Source organism: Chrysemys picta, chromosome 1 (genome assembly GCF_011386835.1).
Source record: "Chrysemys picta bellii isolate R12L10 chromosome 1, ASM1138683v2, whole genome shotgun sequence".
NCBI classification, from domain to species: Eukaryota; Metazoa; Chordata; order Testudines; family Emydidae; genus Chrysemys; species Chrysemys picta.
This window is the reverse complement of record NC_088791.1, coordinates 31,831,878-31,852,268: the sequence shown is the minus strand read 5'-3', so window position 1 is coordinate 31,852,268 and position 20,391 is coordinate 31,831,878. Positions and strand designations below refer to the sequence as shown.

At 40.6% G+C, this 20,391-nt stretch overlaps 1 protein-coding gene across 5 annotated transcripts in view; it reads left to right on the top strand.

Moving 5' to 3' along the window:
• Positions 1 to 20,391, top strand: part of CELSR1 (cadherin EGF LAG seven-pass G-type receptor 1) — a 281,721-nt gene that overhangs the window by 200,580 nt on the left and 60,750 nt on the right. For all 5 annotated transcript variants that reach the window (XM_008178984.4, XM_065554674.1, XM_042848648.2 and 2 more), the window contains 3 exons: positions 15,070 to 15,227; positions 16,466 to 16,629; positions 18,486 to 18,611. In XM_008178984.4, coding sequence (XP_008177206.3) covers positions 15,070 to 15,227; positions 16,466 to 16,629; positions 18,486 to 18,611 — 448 coding nt within the window. The remainder of the gene's footprint in view (positions 1 to 15,069; positions 15,228 to 16,465; positions 16,630 to 18,485; positions 18,612 to 20,391) is intronic.

Here is a 20,391-nt window from a genome sequence, read left to right as displayed (position 1 = left end):
GTTTGTACTGAATGACTTTTCCTCTACAAAGCTACTGTTGGATCCAAATTGTTGCCATGGTTTTCATATAAGGAGATTTACAGGACACAAAAAACTTAAAGAATTTGACTGAGTTTGAAACCTTCATTTGTAATTCTAGAAAGGCCCCATATGAGGATATTTGCGTAAGAGTAGAGCCTTCTCTTCCCAGAGCAACTTGCAGGAAGCCCTTCAGTTACACAAAGCTCAAATGCAACTCAAGTAATGCACTAAAAAACCATGTTGTTGACTTACCATGGACAGTGCATTTACCAGAGTCCTGTAGGTGGGTTGCATGTTTAATTTACTCTCACACTTGAGTGCCCAAAAAGTTTTTGTCTGAGTTAATGATATGGTAGCCTGATAGGTTTATGATGGTCTCAGGGGAGCTCCTTACAAGAACAAAAGTTACTGCATCAGCAGATTTTTTTTTTATTTGGCTGGGTTTTTATTTGGGAGGGTTTGTCCCAACTATACAATTACTGAACAGCATGCTGTTTAGAGTGTGAGGCGCACATACAGTACATGGATCTATCCCATGAATCAGAAGAGGTTATATATGTACTTTATTGGTCATTTGTATTATTTATTCTATGGCACTAACTGACATTGCTCTTTTTAAAAATGTGTAGCAGTTACAATTACAAGCATATATAAGAAAGTATAGAAATTAGATGTTTTATTGTTGAATGCATTTAAAGGAAATTCATTAAGAACTGTGTGACTGAAAGTTCAAACCATTTTCATTAATCAGACGTAAAATACTACTCATTTTACTGAGTGCAAAACATAGCTTTTTAAACTGCGTTCAAGGAGACGCTCACTGAACAAGTGATATTTGGTTCTGTTCTCCAGTGTTCCGGTCTAGGGGTCAAATATGTGGCTTTTAATCAGGGGCACATGGAGCAGCGGGAAACATGGATGGATCCCTCCCCATGTTCTATGACCTGTGCTATGGAGGTCCTTGCTTAGGCCCACATCATCCTGTCTGATAGAATAAACAGTGAGAGGAGGCTTTGGGATTAGGAAATCTCTGAGAGGGATCCCTTGTGGAGATCCTCCTTTCCCTGATCGTTCTGTCAGGGAGTGGGATGGGATTTGTCCCACCCTCACCCTCACTGAATAGGGCTTGGGCCCACTCCCAAACCTAGGCCATCCAGGCAGAAGGCCTATGCCTCCGTTCTAGCTCTGGCACCAGCAGTTTCTCTCATCCAACCAATAGAGGGTCCCAGAGAAGATCCTTAGGCATAGCAAGATCCAACAGTGGGAAACTAAAGTTAGACAAATTCAGATTTGAATAAGAAGTGGTGAGAATAATTAACTCCTGGAACCACTCCCCAAGGGCCATGGTGGATTCTCCATCACTTGAAGTCAAGACTGGATGGCTGTCTTGCAGATATGTTCTTGTTCAGCCAGAAGTTATGGACTTGGTGCAGAAGTCACTGGTGATGTTCTATGACCTGTGCTATGTCAGAGGTCAAATTAGATGATTATAATAGGCATCTCTGGCCTTAAAATCTATGAGGGAGGGAGGGAGGGAGGGAGAGGGAAAAAGATAACACAGCTCCAGGCCATGGTGTCTTTTTCAGACAATCGCTGAAGGGCTGGTTGAGGGATGTGCTGCTTCTCCTTTTCCCCCCGCAACCAGCTACAGTCCTCAGCTCCACCAAGTGCCCTCTGTAGGGTCCAGAGGAGGTGGTGGTGTGGTGCTGTAGAGGCAGCTGTTCTCCACTTCTGTGTGGGATGGGAGATGGGGAAGATCCATATGTGAAGTGTCCCTTCGGTATGTGGAAGACAGTCTATTTCACTGAGTTTTTCCTCAGGCAAACCCCAGTCAGTAGAAGTTTCTGAGTGAAACTGAGTGAAAACTGAATAAAACCTAAGAAAGGAAGTCAGGATTTGACTCTAAAGTAATAATACTTGATGTTTCATTGTTGTGATGGGGACTTAAAAGTAACTTGTGTCTAGCTTTGTATATCAGGAAACGAAGGGGTAGAGCAGCAAAAGTCATTCCAGGGACACAGAGCTGTGAAGTGTATTCTGTGCTAGAGAGTGAAACTGCTCAGATATTGTGTATACAAGTTCAGATATAGTTCATGATGGCTTTAAAGAACCAATTATACTGTTAGGGAAGAAATGGACCATACAAACTCATAACATTTTAATGTCTTTCTCCTCTGTAAAAGCTTTTTGATGAATTATTGTCTGTGGAATTCACTAGCTTGCCAGCATCTCAAGGGATTTGTTTCTTCTGTTCTTTATGCACAAATTAAAACAAATCTTCCAGGAACAATCATCACGGTGCATTTAAAGTTTTCATTTAACAAGTCTGCCTCTTGCATGCTGGGCCAAGTCCCGAAGTCTTTATTCAGTCCCAAGCAGATAAAACTGCCATTGGAATTCTGGGAGTTTTACTTAGGAAAGGACAGGGATCCTGATCCCAAGAGGTGCTGAGCGCCCACCATTCTCCCTGAAGTCAGTGGGCCAGAATCTGAATTCCTCACTCGGGGACCCATGCTCCCCTCCACAGCATGGAGACTACAGACTTAGCCTCACACTGTTCCATTCCCCTACGCCTGCAGAAGCCATTTCATGCGGTATGGACTCTGTGATTTTGGAGGGGGTTAAGAGGCAGTGGATTCATAGACTAGGGTGACCAGATGTCCCAATTTTACAGGGACAGTCCCGATTTTTGGGTCTTTTTCCTATATAGGCTTTTATTACCCCCCACCCCTGTCCCGATTTTTCACATTTGCTGTCTAGACACCCTATCATAGACTTTAAGGTCAGAAGGGACCATTATGATCATCTAGTCTGACCTCCTGCACAATGCAGGCCACAGAATCTCACCAATCCACTCCTGTAACAAACCCCTAACCTATGCCTGAGTTATTGAAGTCCTCAAATCGTGGTTTAAAGACCTCAAGGTGCAGAGAATCCTCAAGCAAGTGACCCGTGCCCCATGCTGCAGAGGAAGGTGAAAAACCTCCAGGGCCTCTGCCAATCTGCCCTGGAGGAAAATTCCTTCCCGACCCCAAATATGGCGATCAGTGAAACCCTGAGCATGTGGGCAAGACTCACCAGCCAGCACCCAGGAAAGATTTCTCTGTAGTAACTCAGATCCCACCCCATCTAACATCCCATCACAGACCATTGGGCATATTTACGGGCTAATAATCAAAGAACAATTAATTGCCAAAATTAGGTTATCCCATCATACCATCCCCTCCATAAACTTATCAAGCTTAGTCTTGAAGCCAGATATGTCTTTTGCCCCCACTGCTCCCCTTGGAAGGCTGTTCCAGAACTTCACTCCTCTAATGGTTAGAAACCTTCGTCTAATTTCAAGTCTAAACTTCCTAATGTCCAGTTTATATCCATTTGTTCTTGTGTCCACATTGGTACTAAGCTTAAATAATTCCTCTCCCTCCTGGATATTTATCCCTCTGATATATTTATAAAGAGCAATCATATCTCCCCTCAGCCTTCTTTTGGTTAGGCTAAACAAGCCAAGCTCTTTCAGTCTCCTTTCATAAGACAGGTTTTCCATTCCTTGGATCATCCTAGTAGCCCTTCTCTGTACCTGATCCAGTTTGAATTCATCCTTCTTAAACACGGGAGACCAGAACTACACACAGTATTCCAGATGAGGTCTCACCAGTGCCTTGTATAATGGTACTAACACCTTATCTTTACTGGATATACCTGGCCTGATGCATCCCAAGACCGCATTAGCTTTTTTAACGGCCATATTACACTGGCGGCTCATAGTCATCCTGTGATCAACCAATACTCCGAGGTCCTTCTCCTCCTCTGTTACTTCCAACTGATGTGTCCCCAGTTTATAACCAAAATTCTTGTTATTTATCCCTAAATGTATGACCTTGAACTTTTCACTATTAAATTTCATCCTATTACTATTACTCCAGTTTACAAGGTTATCCAGATCTTCCTGTATGATATCCCGGTCCTTCTCTGTATTAGCAATACCTCCCAGCTTTATGTCATCCGCAAACTTTATTAGCACATTCCCACTTTTTGTGCCAAGGTCATTAATAAAAAGATTAAATAAGATTAGTCCCAAAACCGATCCCTGAGGAACTCCACTAGTAACCTCCTTCCAGCCTGACAGTTCACCTTTCAGTATGACCCGTTGTAGTCTCCCCTTTAACCAGTTCCTTATCCACCTTTCAGTTTTCATATTGATCCCCATCTTTTCCAATTTAGCTAATAATTCCCAATGTGGAACCGTATCAAATGCCTTACTGAAATCGACGTAAATTAGATCCACTGCGTTTCCTTTGTCTAAAAAATCTGTTACCTTCTCAAAGAAGGAGATCAGGTTGGTTTGGCATGATCTACCTTTTGTAAAACCATGTTGTATTTTGTCCCAATTACCATTGACCTCAATGTTCTTAACCACTTTCTCCTTCAAAATTTTTTCCAAGACCTTGCATACTACAGATGTGAAACTAACAGGCCTATAATTACTCGGATCACCTTTTTTCCTTTCTTAAAAATAGGAACTATGTTAGCAATTCTCCAGTCGTATGGTTCAACCCCTGAATTTACTGATTCATTAAAAATGTAGGATTCTCCTCCTTCAGATTTGCCTTCCCCCCCATCAAACCCACCGGGAAAGTTGGCACAAGAGAGTACAGCCTGAGGCTGTATTAACTCGGGCAGCTTACCTGCCCCGTACTGCAGAATCCTCCAGGGAGGTTTAATAGGGCATCGTGGAAGCCCTTGAAAGTATGGTTCCTGCAGTGATGATTCTTTGCCCCTCTGTCCACAGAGGTAGAGAAGATGACAAGGCCCTAAATGAGAATTGCAGGATTTCCCAATGGTAGTTTGCCTTAATGAGGCTTTTGGATTGTGCCCTATGTGCTCACTCTAGCTCCCTGATACATGACATTTTATTATGATTGTAATGACACAGTCCCACATAACATTGTCATAAGCAAACTAGGGAAATGTGGTCAAGAGGAACTTACTATAAGGTGGGTGCACAACTGGTTGAAAGACCATACTCAAAGAGTAGTTATTAATGGTTCACTATCAGACTGGGAGGGTGTATCTAGTGGGGCACTGCAGTCTGGGTGTGGTACTGGGTGTGGTACTAGTCAATATTTGCATTAGAGATTTGGATAATGGAAAGAAGAGCAGGCTTATAAAATTTGCAGATGACACCAAGCTGGGAGGGGTTTAGAGAACAGAATTCGAATTCTGAACCACCTTGACAAATTGTAGAATTGATCTAAAATCAACAAGATGAAATTCAGTAAAGACAAGTGCACTTAGGAAGGAAAAATAAAATGCACAACTACAAAATGGGGGAAAATTGGCTAGGTAGTAGTACTGCTGAAAAGGATTTGAGGGTTATAACGGATTACAACTTGAACAAGAGTCAGCAGTATGATGCAGTTGGAAAAAAGGCTAGTATCAGGAGGTGTATTAACACAAGTGTTGTATGTTAGACATGGGAAGTAATTGTACCACGGTACTCGGCACTGGTGAGGACTCAGCTGGAGTGCTGTGTCTAGTTCTGGGCGCCACACTTTAACAAAGATGCGGACAAACTGGAGAGAGACCAGAGAAGAGGAATAAAAATGATAAAAGGTTTAGAAAACCTGATCTGTAAGGAATAGTTAAACTGGGCATTTAGTCTTGTGAAAAGTCTTGAGAAAAGAAGACTTAGCGGGGACCTGTTAGCAATCTTCAAATATGTTAAGAATCATTATAAAAAGGATGGTGATCAACTGAAAGTAGAACAAGAAGCAGTGGGCTTAATTTGCATCAAGGGCGATATAGGCTGGATATTAGGAAAAACTTTCCAGCTACAACGGTAGTTAAGCTCTGGAATAGGCTTCCAAGGGGGGTTGTGAAATCCCCTCATTGGAGGCTTTAAAAATCTGTTGGATGAACACCTGTCAGGCAGTGTTCCCTCTTAATTTTTTGCATCCATATGCGGAATGAATTTTGTTATATGCACCAATATGGAGGTGATGTGTGGCGGGGGTGAGGCCGAGGGGTTTGGAATGTGGGAGGGGGGTCAGGGCTGGGGCAGAGGGTTGAGGTGCGGGGGGCGGGGGTGAGGGCTCTGGCTCTGGGTACGGGCTCTGGGATGGGGCTGGGGATGAGGGGTTTGGGGTGCAGGCACCTCTCCCTGGCCATGGCAGCTCTGGCTGGGGTGGGCCGAGGGAGGAGCGCCTCTCCCTGGCTGCGCAGCCCTTGGTAGCCTGCTGCGCAGCCACACGACTGTGCAGCCTAGAGGGAATTTAGTTGTCAGGGATGATCTAGGTTTATTTGGCCCTGCCTCAGTACAGGGGGCTTGACTTACTGACTTCTCAAGGACCCTTCCAGCCCTTCTATGTACTTTGGAAAGGCAGCTGTGGGTAGGCAGACCTAAGGTATATGGCAATGTGCACCAAATACGGATGGGAAGGATTAAGGCCTTATTCTGTATCTACTGCAGTAGATGATTTTCTGACATTGATTATTAGGGTTTTTTCCACATTAGTGCAGGCTGAACATTTCCTCTTATAAACATCACAAAACTGGGCATGAAGCAAGTGAACATCCCAGTCCCGCCAGACTACATTACAACATTTTAACCAAGTATTGTACATGTAATAATAACAATTTTAAATGTCCCTTTATCTATACCTTTGCTACTCTTTTGTTTCAAAGCAGGCATGGCCTTATTGCAGCAGGACTCCCTTCTATTGAGCAGATCTTTTTTGTAATCTACTTTAATAAGAAAAAAAACATTTTAACACTGTGCACTGTTTCTAGCAGAGTCATTTAAATGGCACCTCAGGAATTCAGTGTAATACTTTGAAGTGTGCTCTTATCTGTAGTTAATCACACAGAAACCTATAGTAACTCACTGATTTACAGAGAAGTTTTTAAAGAATTTCACATCTATGGCGGTGAGGGGAAACAGCACTTTGGAGGAACTGTCTTTGCACCTGACCACACAGGAATCCTCATGTACTTTATTGGGTCCCTTCCAAAGGCCACTAACCTGACACAATCACACAAAGTACTTTTATTGAACCGAGAGAGAGTGAGAGAACTAATTTCTGAAGGCCAGGCTGTGTCACCTTTACTCATGCTGAATGATACTTTTCTTAGCAAGTTGTTTTATGGAAGAAAATGGGACTACTCCTAAGTGAGATACTATCCAGTGTGAATAAGAGTGGCTCAATTTGGTGTTTCTAGGTATTTGTAGAACTCTGATCACAGTAATGGTTGGGCTCCAGACACACAATTAAACATGATGAATCAGAACACTTACATACCATAATGCTTATGTATGAAGGGTGTTTAGGGCTGAAGTGTGGGTGAGGAAGGGATTGCTGGACTAAAAGAGGAGTGTGTAAAGGACAGGGGAAACGTGGGAAGGGGAACAAGAAGAAGGGTGCGAAGCATAGTAGGCAGAAACAGTGAGGGCAGGCAGCTGGAAAGTTGGTAGGAAAAGGGTGGGGTAAAGGAACCAACAACCAGTGACAATACAGAATTGAGAAAAACATTGTACAAGGTGGATGAGACAGACCAGTCCTATGGTGATGATTGTATGGATTGTGGTACCTAGGCCCTTGTCTGAGGGGAATGGACATAGTCTCCGAGTGGTGAAAAAAGGTGCATCTTGCTGCTGCCTCTTTATCAAGGAGCAGAGAGGAATCCAGTAATACTTAGCGGCTGGGCACAATTTTGACAATTTTGACTGGTGGCTTCCAAAGAAGGGTGCGGTCAAGGTTTTGGCTCTTTCACTCTCCCTATCAACATTACGGTTGTCTTCATCCAGGCACCGGTCTCTTGTAGGAGGTATGTCATATCTGTGAGGATGTTAGTCATTTGTGCTGGATAAGAAATGTACAGTTGAGTGCCATCAGTGTATGCATGGCACTACACAATTTCTTCCAAAGGCATCACATATATTGAAAAGGGGAGGGGACAGAACTAGTCCTGTGGGACTCCACATGTGAGAGCTTGTGAGGATGAGAAGCTGCTGCCTGTTATCATTCTTGAGTGAGGTAGAAAGGATTGATGAAAATCAGTTGAGTGCTACACCATTCACACCAGCTAGATCTTGTAGGGAGATGAGCAGTGTCTCATAATTGACTATGTCAAAAGCCATCAGCAGGTCAAGCTGTATGAACATCAAAGTTTGGCCTCTGTACATAGCCATGGTCACCATTCTGTGCTACTAAAGACAGCTCAGTGTCATGACCCAGCCTGAATCCTGATTGTGAGGAGTCCCAGGATGTCACTATCACTTGTTTAGGAAAGGGAATGGTATGGTGATTTGCTTTTTGCAGCGTTTGATCCATTTACTGTAAAGTGCTTTTTTTTCTGTCACAAATTCTTGTGGGTGTGTACAGATTCAAGTCAAGAGCACGTACGTACCAAAAAAATTGCCTTTAGACTATTCAGTGAGTAATGAAGGAATAATGCACATCAAAGGAATGAAAAGTTTGTGTAATAATTTGTCATACTTACCTTTGTTGACTATCATAATGTATCAGAGTGGAAATATGTGACGGATTCTCCAGTCTTTATACTGGCTTGTTTTAAAGGTGCTGTTCATTTTTTTCCTCTAGAAATCAGCAAGGGGTAATTTTACAAAGCAGAAATTAACTTTAGTGTGTTCGTCCTAATCTGGCCCAATTTCCAGTTGCCTGACTGACTGTTCTGATCAGTGCAATCTATAAGTTCATGTAGCAGCATTAAGCTTGTCTGGTATTTACGAATTTATTTCTCTCTAAGTTGTAAATGTCACACTTTTTTTGGTTCCTGCTGCTTTATTTGTTGTTTCCAGTTTGTTTGTTTTTTGGAGGGGGTTGATTCCATTTCTGTGCCCAGCGAGATGGTGTCTGTAGCTGTCAGTTAATGAGCTTTTTGACCACTGAAGCAGTGAAGTATTGCCTGGGAATCTGAAGGCTTTTTCCCCCCTTTCCTGGGTTAGATAGTTGGTCTGAGGCCAACGGGTTAATGAAAGGGTTCTCTGAGCATGGCTAGCTGCCTAATGAGACTGAGCATGTTTGAACCAAAACGGCACCACAAACTTCCAGCATCTGCAGTAGACTTTGGAAGGTGCTCCATTTTCTGCTAATTATTACTGGAGCTAGAAAAATTGTGAAATAAGTTGGTTTGAAGGTATATTAACATGCTACATTTTACCCTACAATACCACTAATAATTTTTTGAGCTAAACAAACAAAAGTCTAGAAAAATATTAATTTAAAAAAGAACAACTAGGAAACAGATTCTTTTTAACCTTTAACCTCTGAAAATACTCAATAAATCATTAGCTACTCATTAACAAAAACAATGTGTGACTTATTGACCAGGAAACAAAAACTTGGAAGCTTTCATAGAGAAAGGGTACCGTTGGTTTTGGAATGGCTTTTCTTTTTAAAAATAAGTTATGATGATGGCAAACAAGTTGAACTGTGTATTAAGTCTTGACATGGAAAAGTCTAATAGCTTAACTTTTTAAAATAGATGTTTTTTGTGCAGTGAGCTAAGCAAAGAATATGCTTATAATATGCACCTTCATATCTGTCCCCTGAGAAGAATGGACAGATGCCAACCTTAACTAGGTTTGTTGTGTCTCCCTTTCAAGGGTACTCATTTATGTTTTTCACACTGTTGTTCTTGTCTACGGCTTGCTGCAAAGCCGTTTCCTCTGTTGTCAGTTGCTTCAAAGGAAGCAAAGAGGCTAGAGCCGACTGAAATATTTATAATAGAAATGTTTATTGTTGAAATGAGCCTGCGTTGAGTTCCTGAAACATCCATACCAGTGGAGCAATTTTATGAGGTTGAATAAAAATATTTTTTACTCTCTGGATGTTTCCGGAAAAATAAAGTGGGCACTTCCACTCAAAAATGTGCACTTGTGAATTTTGAGAAAGCTGCCACTGATGAAGGAGATGAAGGTGATGCCACCATAAAAGCCATGTGGTCTAGAGGATTAAGCACAGAGCAGGAAATCTAGAATTGGGTTCCCACCTCTGCCACTAACTGACCAAAGAAACAGTTTTTACTCTGCAACCATTATCATTAAGTACAAAATATTAAATGTCATGGATCTGATTTATTTACAAATAAATCCACAGAAGTTTGGACCATTTTGTTAAACTGGCCACTGAACTTAGATTGTGACATTTGAGAAATATAATTAATACAGTACAAAAAATGTAGCCATTAAGTGTTTAAGACAGAGCCTGCATTATCCCTTAATCTGTGGATCTCTTCTCTACAGTATTTACCACGAGACCATCTGTACCTTTAATGGATAACTGAATGGAGCATGAATGATTTAAATATGTGCTTTCAGTGGCTGGAACTTCTAAATCATATTGAAGTACATCAATTTAGCATTGTCTCTGATTTTTAAAGTAAGATACTGACAGAAAGGATATCAAATTTGCAGACTATAAAACAGATGCATGTTCTGACGACCCCATCACGGTAAAACTGAAATTTCACAGATTAAGATTATTAGCATTTTAATGTGTGAATGGACACCTGTGAGAGTATATGTATATTTGTTTATGTTGAAGAATCAGGAAAAAAGCCAAACAGATTGCCATTCCTCAGCTGGATCTTACCAGAATCTGACTTGACATCTTGAATAAAATACATGTGTGGAGGTGTCACTTGAGTCTGCTATAGACCTTAGAAATAAAAAATCTGCACCCAAAAGGATGTCATCTTTACCTTTGGGCTCTGAGAAGATGGTTCCTCCAGATCACATTTGATGGCATTCATTGAGTCTGAGACATCTCACAGGTGGCTTTATCATGGTCTGAAGGAGAGAGGTGGTCTGATTAAATAGGCTTGGGAGTCTGGAACTTCTTCATTATAATCGTGAGGCTAACCATGTCTCCCTCTGTGTCATGGGGAATGTCATGGGTTAAACCTTAAACCTCAGATTGCCCCTCCTTAAAATGGTGTCAGAACTCTATCCTCCCTCACTGGAGTGTTGAGGCATAGTTAATGTTTTTAAAGCTCTGTGGAGATTGTGTGTGCTAATTGCCCTTATCTGAGGGAGGTAAATATTATTATTGCTATTTTACAGGTGGGGGAAAGTCAAATACACGAGGCTAAGTGATATGTCCAGGCTGCAGAATGAGTCAGCGTCCAAAGTGGGATTAGAAATGAGGGGTTCCTGGCTCCCAAAAGCCTATGCTTGATTGATTAGCCAGAGCTGCTTCTTACCCTTATCTAAGTAAGACAAGAATCTGTAAGGTCATTCATTGGCAATGTAGCAAGCAAAAATAAGAATTGGTGCAACGTACTTGAACGTGGGACATGATAATGACGAGAATGCTCTGCAAGGTGCAGCTTGTTTTTGTGAGACGAGGAAGAATCAACTTCATTTCTAATTTGCATATGTGGAACTGAGACCTCTGCGTAGATTATTTTTTGGTTATTTATTTATTGAGCTGTTGGTACCTCTGCATATTTCTCACTTTTACAGCATGTGGTCTTTGAAGTTTGAACCCCAATCTATTTCCACACAAACACTATGTGGAAAGGCAGCCCTTAGGGTTAGACTGTGAGAGGTAAATTTTCAGCTCTGTGAGCAGGACTTAGTTACATGACTTCCATTAACATTAATGGGAGTCATGCTGGTAAATTCCTGTGCACCACACTGAACGTTTACTCATGAATGCAGAATTACTGTACAGCAAAGCTAATGAAACTTGGCTTTTAGGTAGCATGGTGTTTCAAGAGGAGATTTTCAAAGGCACAAAGGGCAGCTAGGTGCCCAGTTCCCATTAGAAGTCATGGGAACAGAGCACCTAACTCCCGCTTGTGTCCTTGAAATCTCCCTCTGAGAATAACAGTGTGGATGTTGCTATTTTTTACTGAAACTATCTTCTGTAAGGGCCCCGTCCTGTTCCTGTTGAAGTCAATGGCAAAACTCATTTGTCTTCCATATGAGCAAGAAGCAGACCTTAAATAGGAATGCTTTGTCTGCTATCATGTAGTCTCACCAGTTTATTTTTCTTTGCACTGTTATTCCTGATCCATTGTTGCTTTGAACCCTTCTGTATAAGGAACAGTTACTTGATTTATTTTAATATTTACTTACATCATTTTAGATGTTTGTCTTTTTGTTGTAAAGTATGTCCCATGTCAGGTGCTGGAAAGGTGGATATTGTAACCATTTTTAAAAGGAAAAAAAGACTCTCCATAGCCCACTAAATCACCAACAAACTTTGTCCCTTACCAGCAATTGATCCCTCCCTTTCAGGGAGTCTTGGAGAGTAAACAGGCCGTGCAACATGATGAGAAAGTCAGAAGATTCAGGATTTTTTTGAACTGAGGCGAGGAGAAAGTTATGTAGTTGGGGACCCCTCGATGACAAACAGGCTGCCATATTCTGTATCAGTTTAAGCTTCCAAGCTTTTCCTGTTTTAAGAACTGTAGAGTATACTCTAATAATCTAATCTTGAGGTGTCAAAGGTCAGGATCACTGTGACAAAGCATCAGCTAAAAGAAAAAGTTGCAACTCCTAGTCAAATATAAGGGACAAAGAGCTGCCTTAGCCACTGCAGCTTCTTGATATCCAGAAGCAGTTGTGGATTCACTAGGAAATCCAGGCTGCAAGCCTGATTAACTGTGAGCAGACTCCTCCAGTGGAGGGAGAAGACGCCCTCTGGCATATCCTCTGGTGCTTCTAATTTAATAAACAGACTTGTTTAACTAAAACATCTTGAACTTAAGTGTTAAGTTTTTCTTCAAAATATATAACATTAGTACCAAAAATGTAAATTACAACTTTGGAGCAGAAGGTTTTGCTATTAGCTGGAATATTTTATTTATTAATTCCTTAATTTTGACCAGCTTGTTACTAACATTTTCAGCATCGCATCTATGTATGTTCCCAATCATTTCCAAATTAGGCTGCTATGTAGCCCATAGAATCTGGGAAATACAAAACGTGCCTTAATATCACTTAATAGAGGTCAAAACCTTTACATGAACAGCTGCCAAACTATGTGATCATGTTATCTGTTCATAGAGGAAATGGAAAATACTTTCCAACTGGAATTGTTTGAGACCAGGAAACTTCATTTTAAAATGTTTTTATGCACCAGTATAATTAGCTTTATAAATGAAGCTGTTATTCTTTGCAGCTAATGAAACTGACTGTTAACCATTTCAGTGAGTTCATGAAAAATCTGAAACTGACAGAATTGATCTTTTATCCCCGTTACTTCCCAGGTTGCAGTACAGATAAATTCAATACCAAAGAAATGTGCCATGTAAATGACTATATAAGTTGTGAAGGGAATGCACTGCAAGCTAAAGCAAACTTGCCCATGCATCATTATTTCTTTCAACAGTTGCTACTATTGATGATCAAAGGATCATAAGAATATCTCTCTGATTTCAAGTATGTAATAGGTAGGGTGTTAAATACTGAGTAGCCCCATTGACCTCAGTGGGACATGAATAAAGTGAGCAGGATTTGGCTCATGCAATGCTGTATATTACATACAGTGTTCTCATAGAAGCGGTGACGTTAGAGAAGAAAGACTCAGTTGCTTTCTACAGGTATGAAATATGAAAAATGACTTTCTTTTATCAATTGTTGTTATTTAGTTTAGACTGATACTGTTATTGTTGTTTGCAATGTTGTCGTAGTCCTGTTAGTCCCAGGATAATTAGAGAGACAAGGTGGGTGAGGTGATGTCTTTTATTGGCCCACTTTCTATTGGTGAAAGAGACAAGCTTTTGAGCATACATCGAGCTCTTTCTCACAGTGAGCTCGAAAACATGTATCTTTTAACAACAGAAGCTGGTTTGATAAAAGATATTACCTCCCCCACCTTGTCACACTGTTACTGTGTCTCTTACAAATATGTTATTCCTCAGTTTGAAGGATCTGTATTTCAGTTTCCTGGTGACTGTTTAGTTCTCCGCTTAGTTACACAGGTGTCAGACTGAAATAACTCTTTTGAAGTTAATGGAGCTATAAAAAGTCAAAGGATATTCTTGTGGTTAAGACCCTGGGTGGAGATTTGTGTTCAGTTCCTGGTGGTGCTGTAGACTTTTGTGACCATCAATCATTTTTTTTCTGTGCCTCATTTCTTTGTTTGTAAAATGCCACACCTCTGCCTCACAAGGGTGTTGTATGAGCGTAAACTCATTAATGCTAGTGAGGAGCTCAGTGCTATAGTGTGAGTATCCAGACAGACAGTATAAGATGAGAACTGGCCTTAACATTTGTTGCCAGCCCTGCAAAACATTTGTGACCATGTCTCTCATCGCCCACAAAAATATTTGAAAATGTTGGCCTATGTGATTGAAGCAAGGCCATTGAAGGACTGAGTGTCAGAGCGGAGAATGATCCCTTGCTCTCTGTCCCTTGTTTAATCCACTATACCATGCTGCCTCTCTGTGGAACTGCCTCTCCTTGTGGCCTGAGGTCGTTCTGTCTGCTCAGCAGAGGAGCAGGGGTCATTGGGACTCTGAGGCAGCCCTAGTGCCATCAACAGTAGTTGGGTGACACAGTGGTATAAAGTTGTGATCTTGATCTGGAATCTTTCCCAAAATCAAGTAGCCTGTTGCTGTATTTTTTTCTGCACTCTAAAGCCCAGTCCTGGGTTGCTGTGAGGGGGCTATCATTCTTTTAAATGAAAAATTGGTTTCACGCTTTTAACCCTAGTGAGACATATTGTGTCAGTTTATATTGTCAAAGCTGTTTTTGCAAGGAAAAGACTGAGAAATATAATATTTTTAAGTGAGCTCTTCACTTTAGATGAGAGGGGAGAGTTGGTGACAGGAGCGGAATTGTCACGCTGTTCTTCTGGATGCTTGTTACTATTCTCAGATGAAGTCAGCCATTTTGTTTCCTCTTGCACAGTTGAGTTGTAAGTGAGATTGCCTTAACTAATGCATGTTTGGTTGCACAGCCTACTTTAGTCATCTTAAAAATAGAATGATGCTGTATGAGTGGATTGCAGGCATGTTGATTCTGCTGAGTTTTTAGCCTTATTTACAGGTATGTTGTTTATTTTCTTGAAGCCCCACATTGGCCGATTAGGAATTCCTCATGGACCTTCAGGAGAGAAGGTGGCAGTAGTAACAGTGGATGACTGTGACACTGCAGTGGCTGTGCGCTTCGGAAGTCTCATTGGGAACTACACATGTGCTGCCCAAGGAACTCAAAGTGGCTCAAAAAAGTAAGGGCTTTTTATAGATATTTCTTATTCATTCTCATATTTAAAAGGAATTGAGCAATAACACATGGGCAGTGAGAAGAAAAGCACACATAGCAAAGAGTTTATAAGAAAACAAACTGACTAAACTGGCAGATGAAATTCAGAGTACAGAAGTGAAAGGCAGTGTATATCAGAAGGAGCAATTTAAATGGCTCATACACATTGTTGAGTCTAAAATAACTGTAAAGACACAAGAAAAAATGTTTGGGATCATTGTTGAAAGCTCAGTGGAAACATCTGTTCATTGTACAGCAACAGTCAGAAAAGCAAATAAATTGTGAGGCTGCATTAAGAAAAAGAGAGTAATACTAAAAAGATTTTGACATCATATTTTAAATTAATGGTACATCATCCCATCTCAGAAAGGCTATAGAAGAAATAGAAAAGATCCAGAGAAGGGCAATGAAAATCATTAGATACATGGAAAGCCTTCTGTCTGAGGAAAGATTGAAAAGATTAGTATTATTTAGTTTAGAGAGAAAATGAATAACAGGTGAGACATGATAGAAATATATAAAAACAATGAATTATATCGAAAATGCCAGTCTGATGATTATATTTACCCTTTTCCGAAATACAAGAACAAGAGGACACTCATTGAAGTTAAAAGACTCGTTAACATTTAAAACTGATTAAAAGATATACTTTTTATAGGTTCTATAACTATCCAGCGGAACCTACTGCCACAGGATGTTAACATAAGGAGCCTAGGAGGATTTAAAAAGGGACTAGCCATTTATGAATAACAAGATTATTATCCATAGTTACAGCAGCCAGAATAAAAGTGTATATAACATACTAACCTTCCTGCTTTAGGCTATAAATCAACATCTCACTACCTGGGATTAAAAAGAAATTTCCATAGATGCATGTTGTTTCATAATTTTCCATTTACACCTTCTAACATAGCTAGTACTGGTCACTGTCAGAGACCAATATTTGACTCTATTGGTGTGGTTAGTATGGAAGCTCCTACAGTCCTAAATTACAAATTTGCAGCTAATTTTATTATGATTCTTTTTTATTATTGAGATCGGTACTTACAGTCTTGTGAAGCTAAATCCTGCAAATAATGAGCTAACAGAAAACAGTTAAATATCTCAGCTTTCTTTAGTCAGATTAGCTGTGAAGAAACTGTAAAGTAAAGGAGGCCAAACAAATGACATGAAAATAATCCAGCTAATTTCTTACTTCTTTAGATCTTTGGACCTGACTGGACCTCTCCTGCTTGGGGGTGTCCCAAACTTACCTGAAGATTTCCCTGTGCACAACAGAGAGTTTATTGGCTGTATGAGGAACCTCTCCATTGACAACAAGCCAATTGATATGGCTAGTTTCATAGCCAATAATGGCACTCTTGCAGGTATAAGCTTCCAGATCTTCAAAAGGCCACAAGAAAAAGCTTTCTGTCACGCTCAGAGTTCTTGTGCACACCAAGAACCAGATTTTCAAAGGCGGGTGCATGGGGTATGCATGGAAAACTGCAAGTGCAACCTTTCCATGTGAAAAATAGCACTTGATTGGCAGGGTGCAAACTGGTGTAGGTCAGCTAGTTGCGCATGTACACAGCAGTGAGGCACGTGAACATTTTTGCGACGACAGTCCTTGAAATTTTTTGCCTCAGGAGAAATCCTGCCCTCCTACTCCGTCCCCCCACCCCCGCAATGCTGCCACTGGATATGGAAGGCCCAGTTGGTCTTGGAATTATTTCAGCTCAGCTGAACAGTGGAGGGGAGGATTTGGGAGTATGAATAAGGAGTCTGCCCAACCCTAGTGCAGAGCAGGTTGGATAGGGTTATGGGGAGAGGGAAACACGCTTTTACTCTTCACTGCCAATCCCTCTGCCATCTCTCTGGGAGAAATATAACAGCCACAGAAGCTGTTGCATCTTTGAATCTGTAGTAGCCACCATGGAGCAGTCTGGAAAATAAGGGAAAAAATTTTCTAGCCTGGTCACTGTATAAATCCCCTACATGTACCCCATTTGTTTGAGCGAGGTGAAATTCATGCCAGTGCCGAAGACCCACACAATGTCCTGAGGCTGTGTGCACGACTTAAAGAATGAAATGGCACTTAGGAGGTTCACAAAGCTTCTGTAGGTCCTGAGGAGAATATCGTTCAGGGATTTGCACATAGAATTTAGCCCTAAATGAACATTGCTCTAAGTCGTGTTCCAAGCACTCTGATGGCAAGGTGGTACTTGAGCAGCACTTCTGCCTTGAACTGTAACAGTTGAACCAGAATTTCTTTTAATAACCTTCCATTTTCATATGTTTGCATCTCAGCTATTAAAGCTCACTCTGCTCTGAAACGAAGTGTAATGAGGTCAAGAAGAATGGAATATTTTAACCAGTTCTGGTTATACTTTAAAACAAATGCAGTAGCTCTCCAAACCTGAAATGCAAGCTGCTCAGAAGCTTGTGCATACTTATCATGAGTTTTAAAAAACTGTGGTTTAAAAATGAAACATGAGCTGCACTTCTTCTGGCCTGCTGAATACCGTTGTACTGCCTTATAAAGTGACCAGTTTCTGAGTACAGTCTCAGCTGTCTGGCTCCTGTATTGGAAGAGGCACCAAGTGGGAAGTGGTGCTCAGATCTCCACAGGACAGAGCAGAGCAAATCACTGATTTGTAAAAATAGTTAGTTCTTTCTTCTCACAGCCTGGTGGAGGTCTAGTTCAGTGATGCACTAGAGGAGGCACTCACTTCTGATCCTGTGTGTTCTTTTCAGGTAATTAATGAGTAATGACCATGAGTTAAGAGTGGAACTTCAGCACTAACTTTGAATTATCTGGCTTTTGCCAGATTGTGTCTTTACCTTAAAATTAGCTGAACACAATTCAGTTTTTCATCTAGGTAAATGTGCTCCTGTTTCAGGGGAAGTAGAACAAAGAAAGATTTCAGTTTGGTTGCTTTCTGATTTGGAGGCACATTCCTACCTAGTATCACTCCACTGGCTTCAGTAGAGTTACACCAGAATTAAGCCCTTGGTCTTTATCTGAGAGGTTTCTTGGTCTCTTTTGATCATATGGCTCTCAAAGTGTTGTAATGCTTTAATGATTTCCTTTGCCTTCAGAATTGAAAAAAGCCCAGAGACGGTCACTCAAACTTATTGTTAAAGTAATTTTAAGTCTGTTTTGATGTTATGCAACCACCATTACCAAATACACAGATGTGGAATGGTTTTAGGCTGAATAGCTCTGCTTTCTAAATTCCAGGTTGTGCAGCTCAGAAGAACTACTGTGATACTAATTGGTGTCAAAATGGAGGCACATGCGTGAATAAATGGAACACCTACACTTGTGATTGCCCCCTGCGGTATGGTGGGAAAAACTGTGAGCAAGGTAGGTGCACAAGGCTCCCAGTGTATGTGTCCTCAAGTTTACCTGTGTGTTTTGGCATTTTGTTTTTAATAATTAACTTCTCATAATGTATATGAAAGTTTGAGATGCTTTAGGGGACAGATAATGGAATATTGCAATAAAGTGTAAAATTCATCCATTCTATATTTGAAATAACTGTATGCGCTCATCTATATATTAAAGATGGTTGCTGATTTTTGGTTCAAAAAGCAGGAAAATATCAATCAGGAAACCCTATTGGGATAAACAGTAATAGCTTTTATCTTTTCCTATCTATTTACTAACATTAGTGAATTAGTTCTACAAAGATTGGCACTATTGATAAATTTACTTAAAATAAAATCATCTGATCCAAAGCATATAGAAATCAATGGAAAGACTCCCTTTAACTTTAGTGGGCTTTGGGTCAGGCCCAAAATGAACACGTACTTAATTATTACTTCCTTCAGCAATCCCTCCTTAATAAGAACACTTTACATTTTATTGGGCTATACTTATGACAGAAAACACTATGTATACATATGTAAAACTTGTTAATAAAATATAGGAAAGGAGCAGCAGGTGTGCTTTATCAGGGAATGAAAAATTTGGACCCGGTTACTTTCCTGGGGAGGTAAGGGAGGTTCCTCATTAGGAAAACCATAGCTGGAGGCTGAGGCTCAATGCAGCAGCATTGGCATTACAGCCCCGACCCACAGTCTGTATGGGAATAGCAGCTAGCCTAGGTTAGTACAGGTTGCTAATTTGTAGTGATGCTCCCATTCTAAGGGGAAAATCCCAACAAAACTAGATTTAGGTTGCTTTCTAAGAAATAAAAGTTCAGATTCTAGCCTCACCTGCCCTAGTGTAAATCTGGAGTGACTCCACTGAAGTGAATGGAATTATTCCAGATGTACACTGATGTAGTTTGACTCCTATTCTTTGAAATTTGAGCAGGGGTTTCCTTATTCCGTATTCAAAAGAAGTTAGGCACCCTCTTGCTTCCCGCTAGCAGGAAATAGATGCTAGAGTGATTATTGGATGATGGTTCCTCAAAAAGAAAGATCTCATTTGTCATGTTGCCTGATGACAGGTAGCTTTGTCAACCATTCGCTGGTTTCATCATGTGTTCTATAGCATCTGACTGGTTAATCTCTCCACTGAGATTAACTGTGCTGAAACTGCAGGATTGGATGATTGGCTAAAATGGCAGGGCCTAATTCTGATATCATTCATACTGGTGTAAATGTGGAATAATTCCACTGAAGTCAAGGGGCCTGAGTCTCTTTTCTCTTTCTCCTAGTTTTGGGTAGAAAGATCAAGAGTTGTATCAAATTCATATTTTCTTTACCTATTATACCAAGAAAAAAAGTATCAGATCATCAGGTTTTTGGAGTAAAAAAAATTACCTTACTGGCTATTTTACATAATTAAAAGGTACGTTTTAATACGTAATCATGTACCTAACCAGTATGATTCATGGTAAATGCAACAGTATTATCCCCCATTGCAAAGGTTTCTCATGCATTAAATATAGTGCTGTAATGCTTATTCTTGCCAAAGCTTCAATTTCTTGAAGAATTTTCAGTCTGTAGGCAACAGGTCACAAATAACTGACTTATTTCTCATAATATACCTGTGGGGCAAAATATCCATTAAAGACAATTCAGAAATTCAAAAAGAAGGGAACTATTAGGGAACCCAAATGTGGGCAATGATTTCAGGAGCCTAAAGTTGAAGTCAATGGGAGCTACTGATGCTCAGCACTTTTGAAATTCAGGCC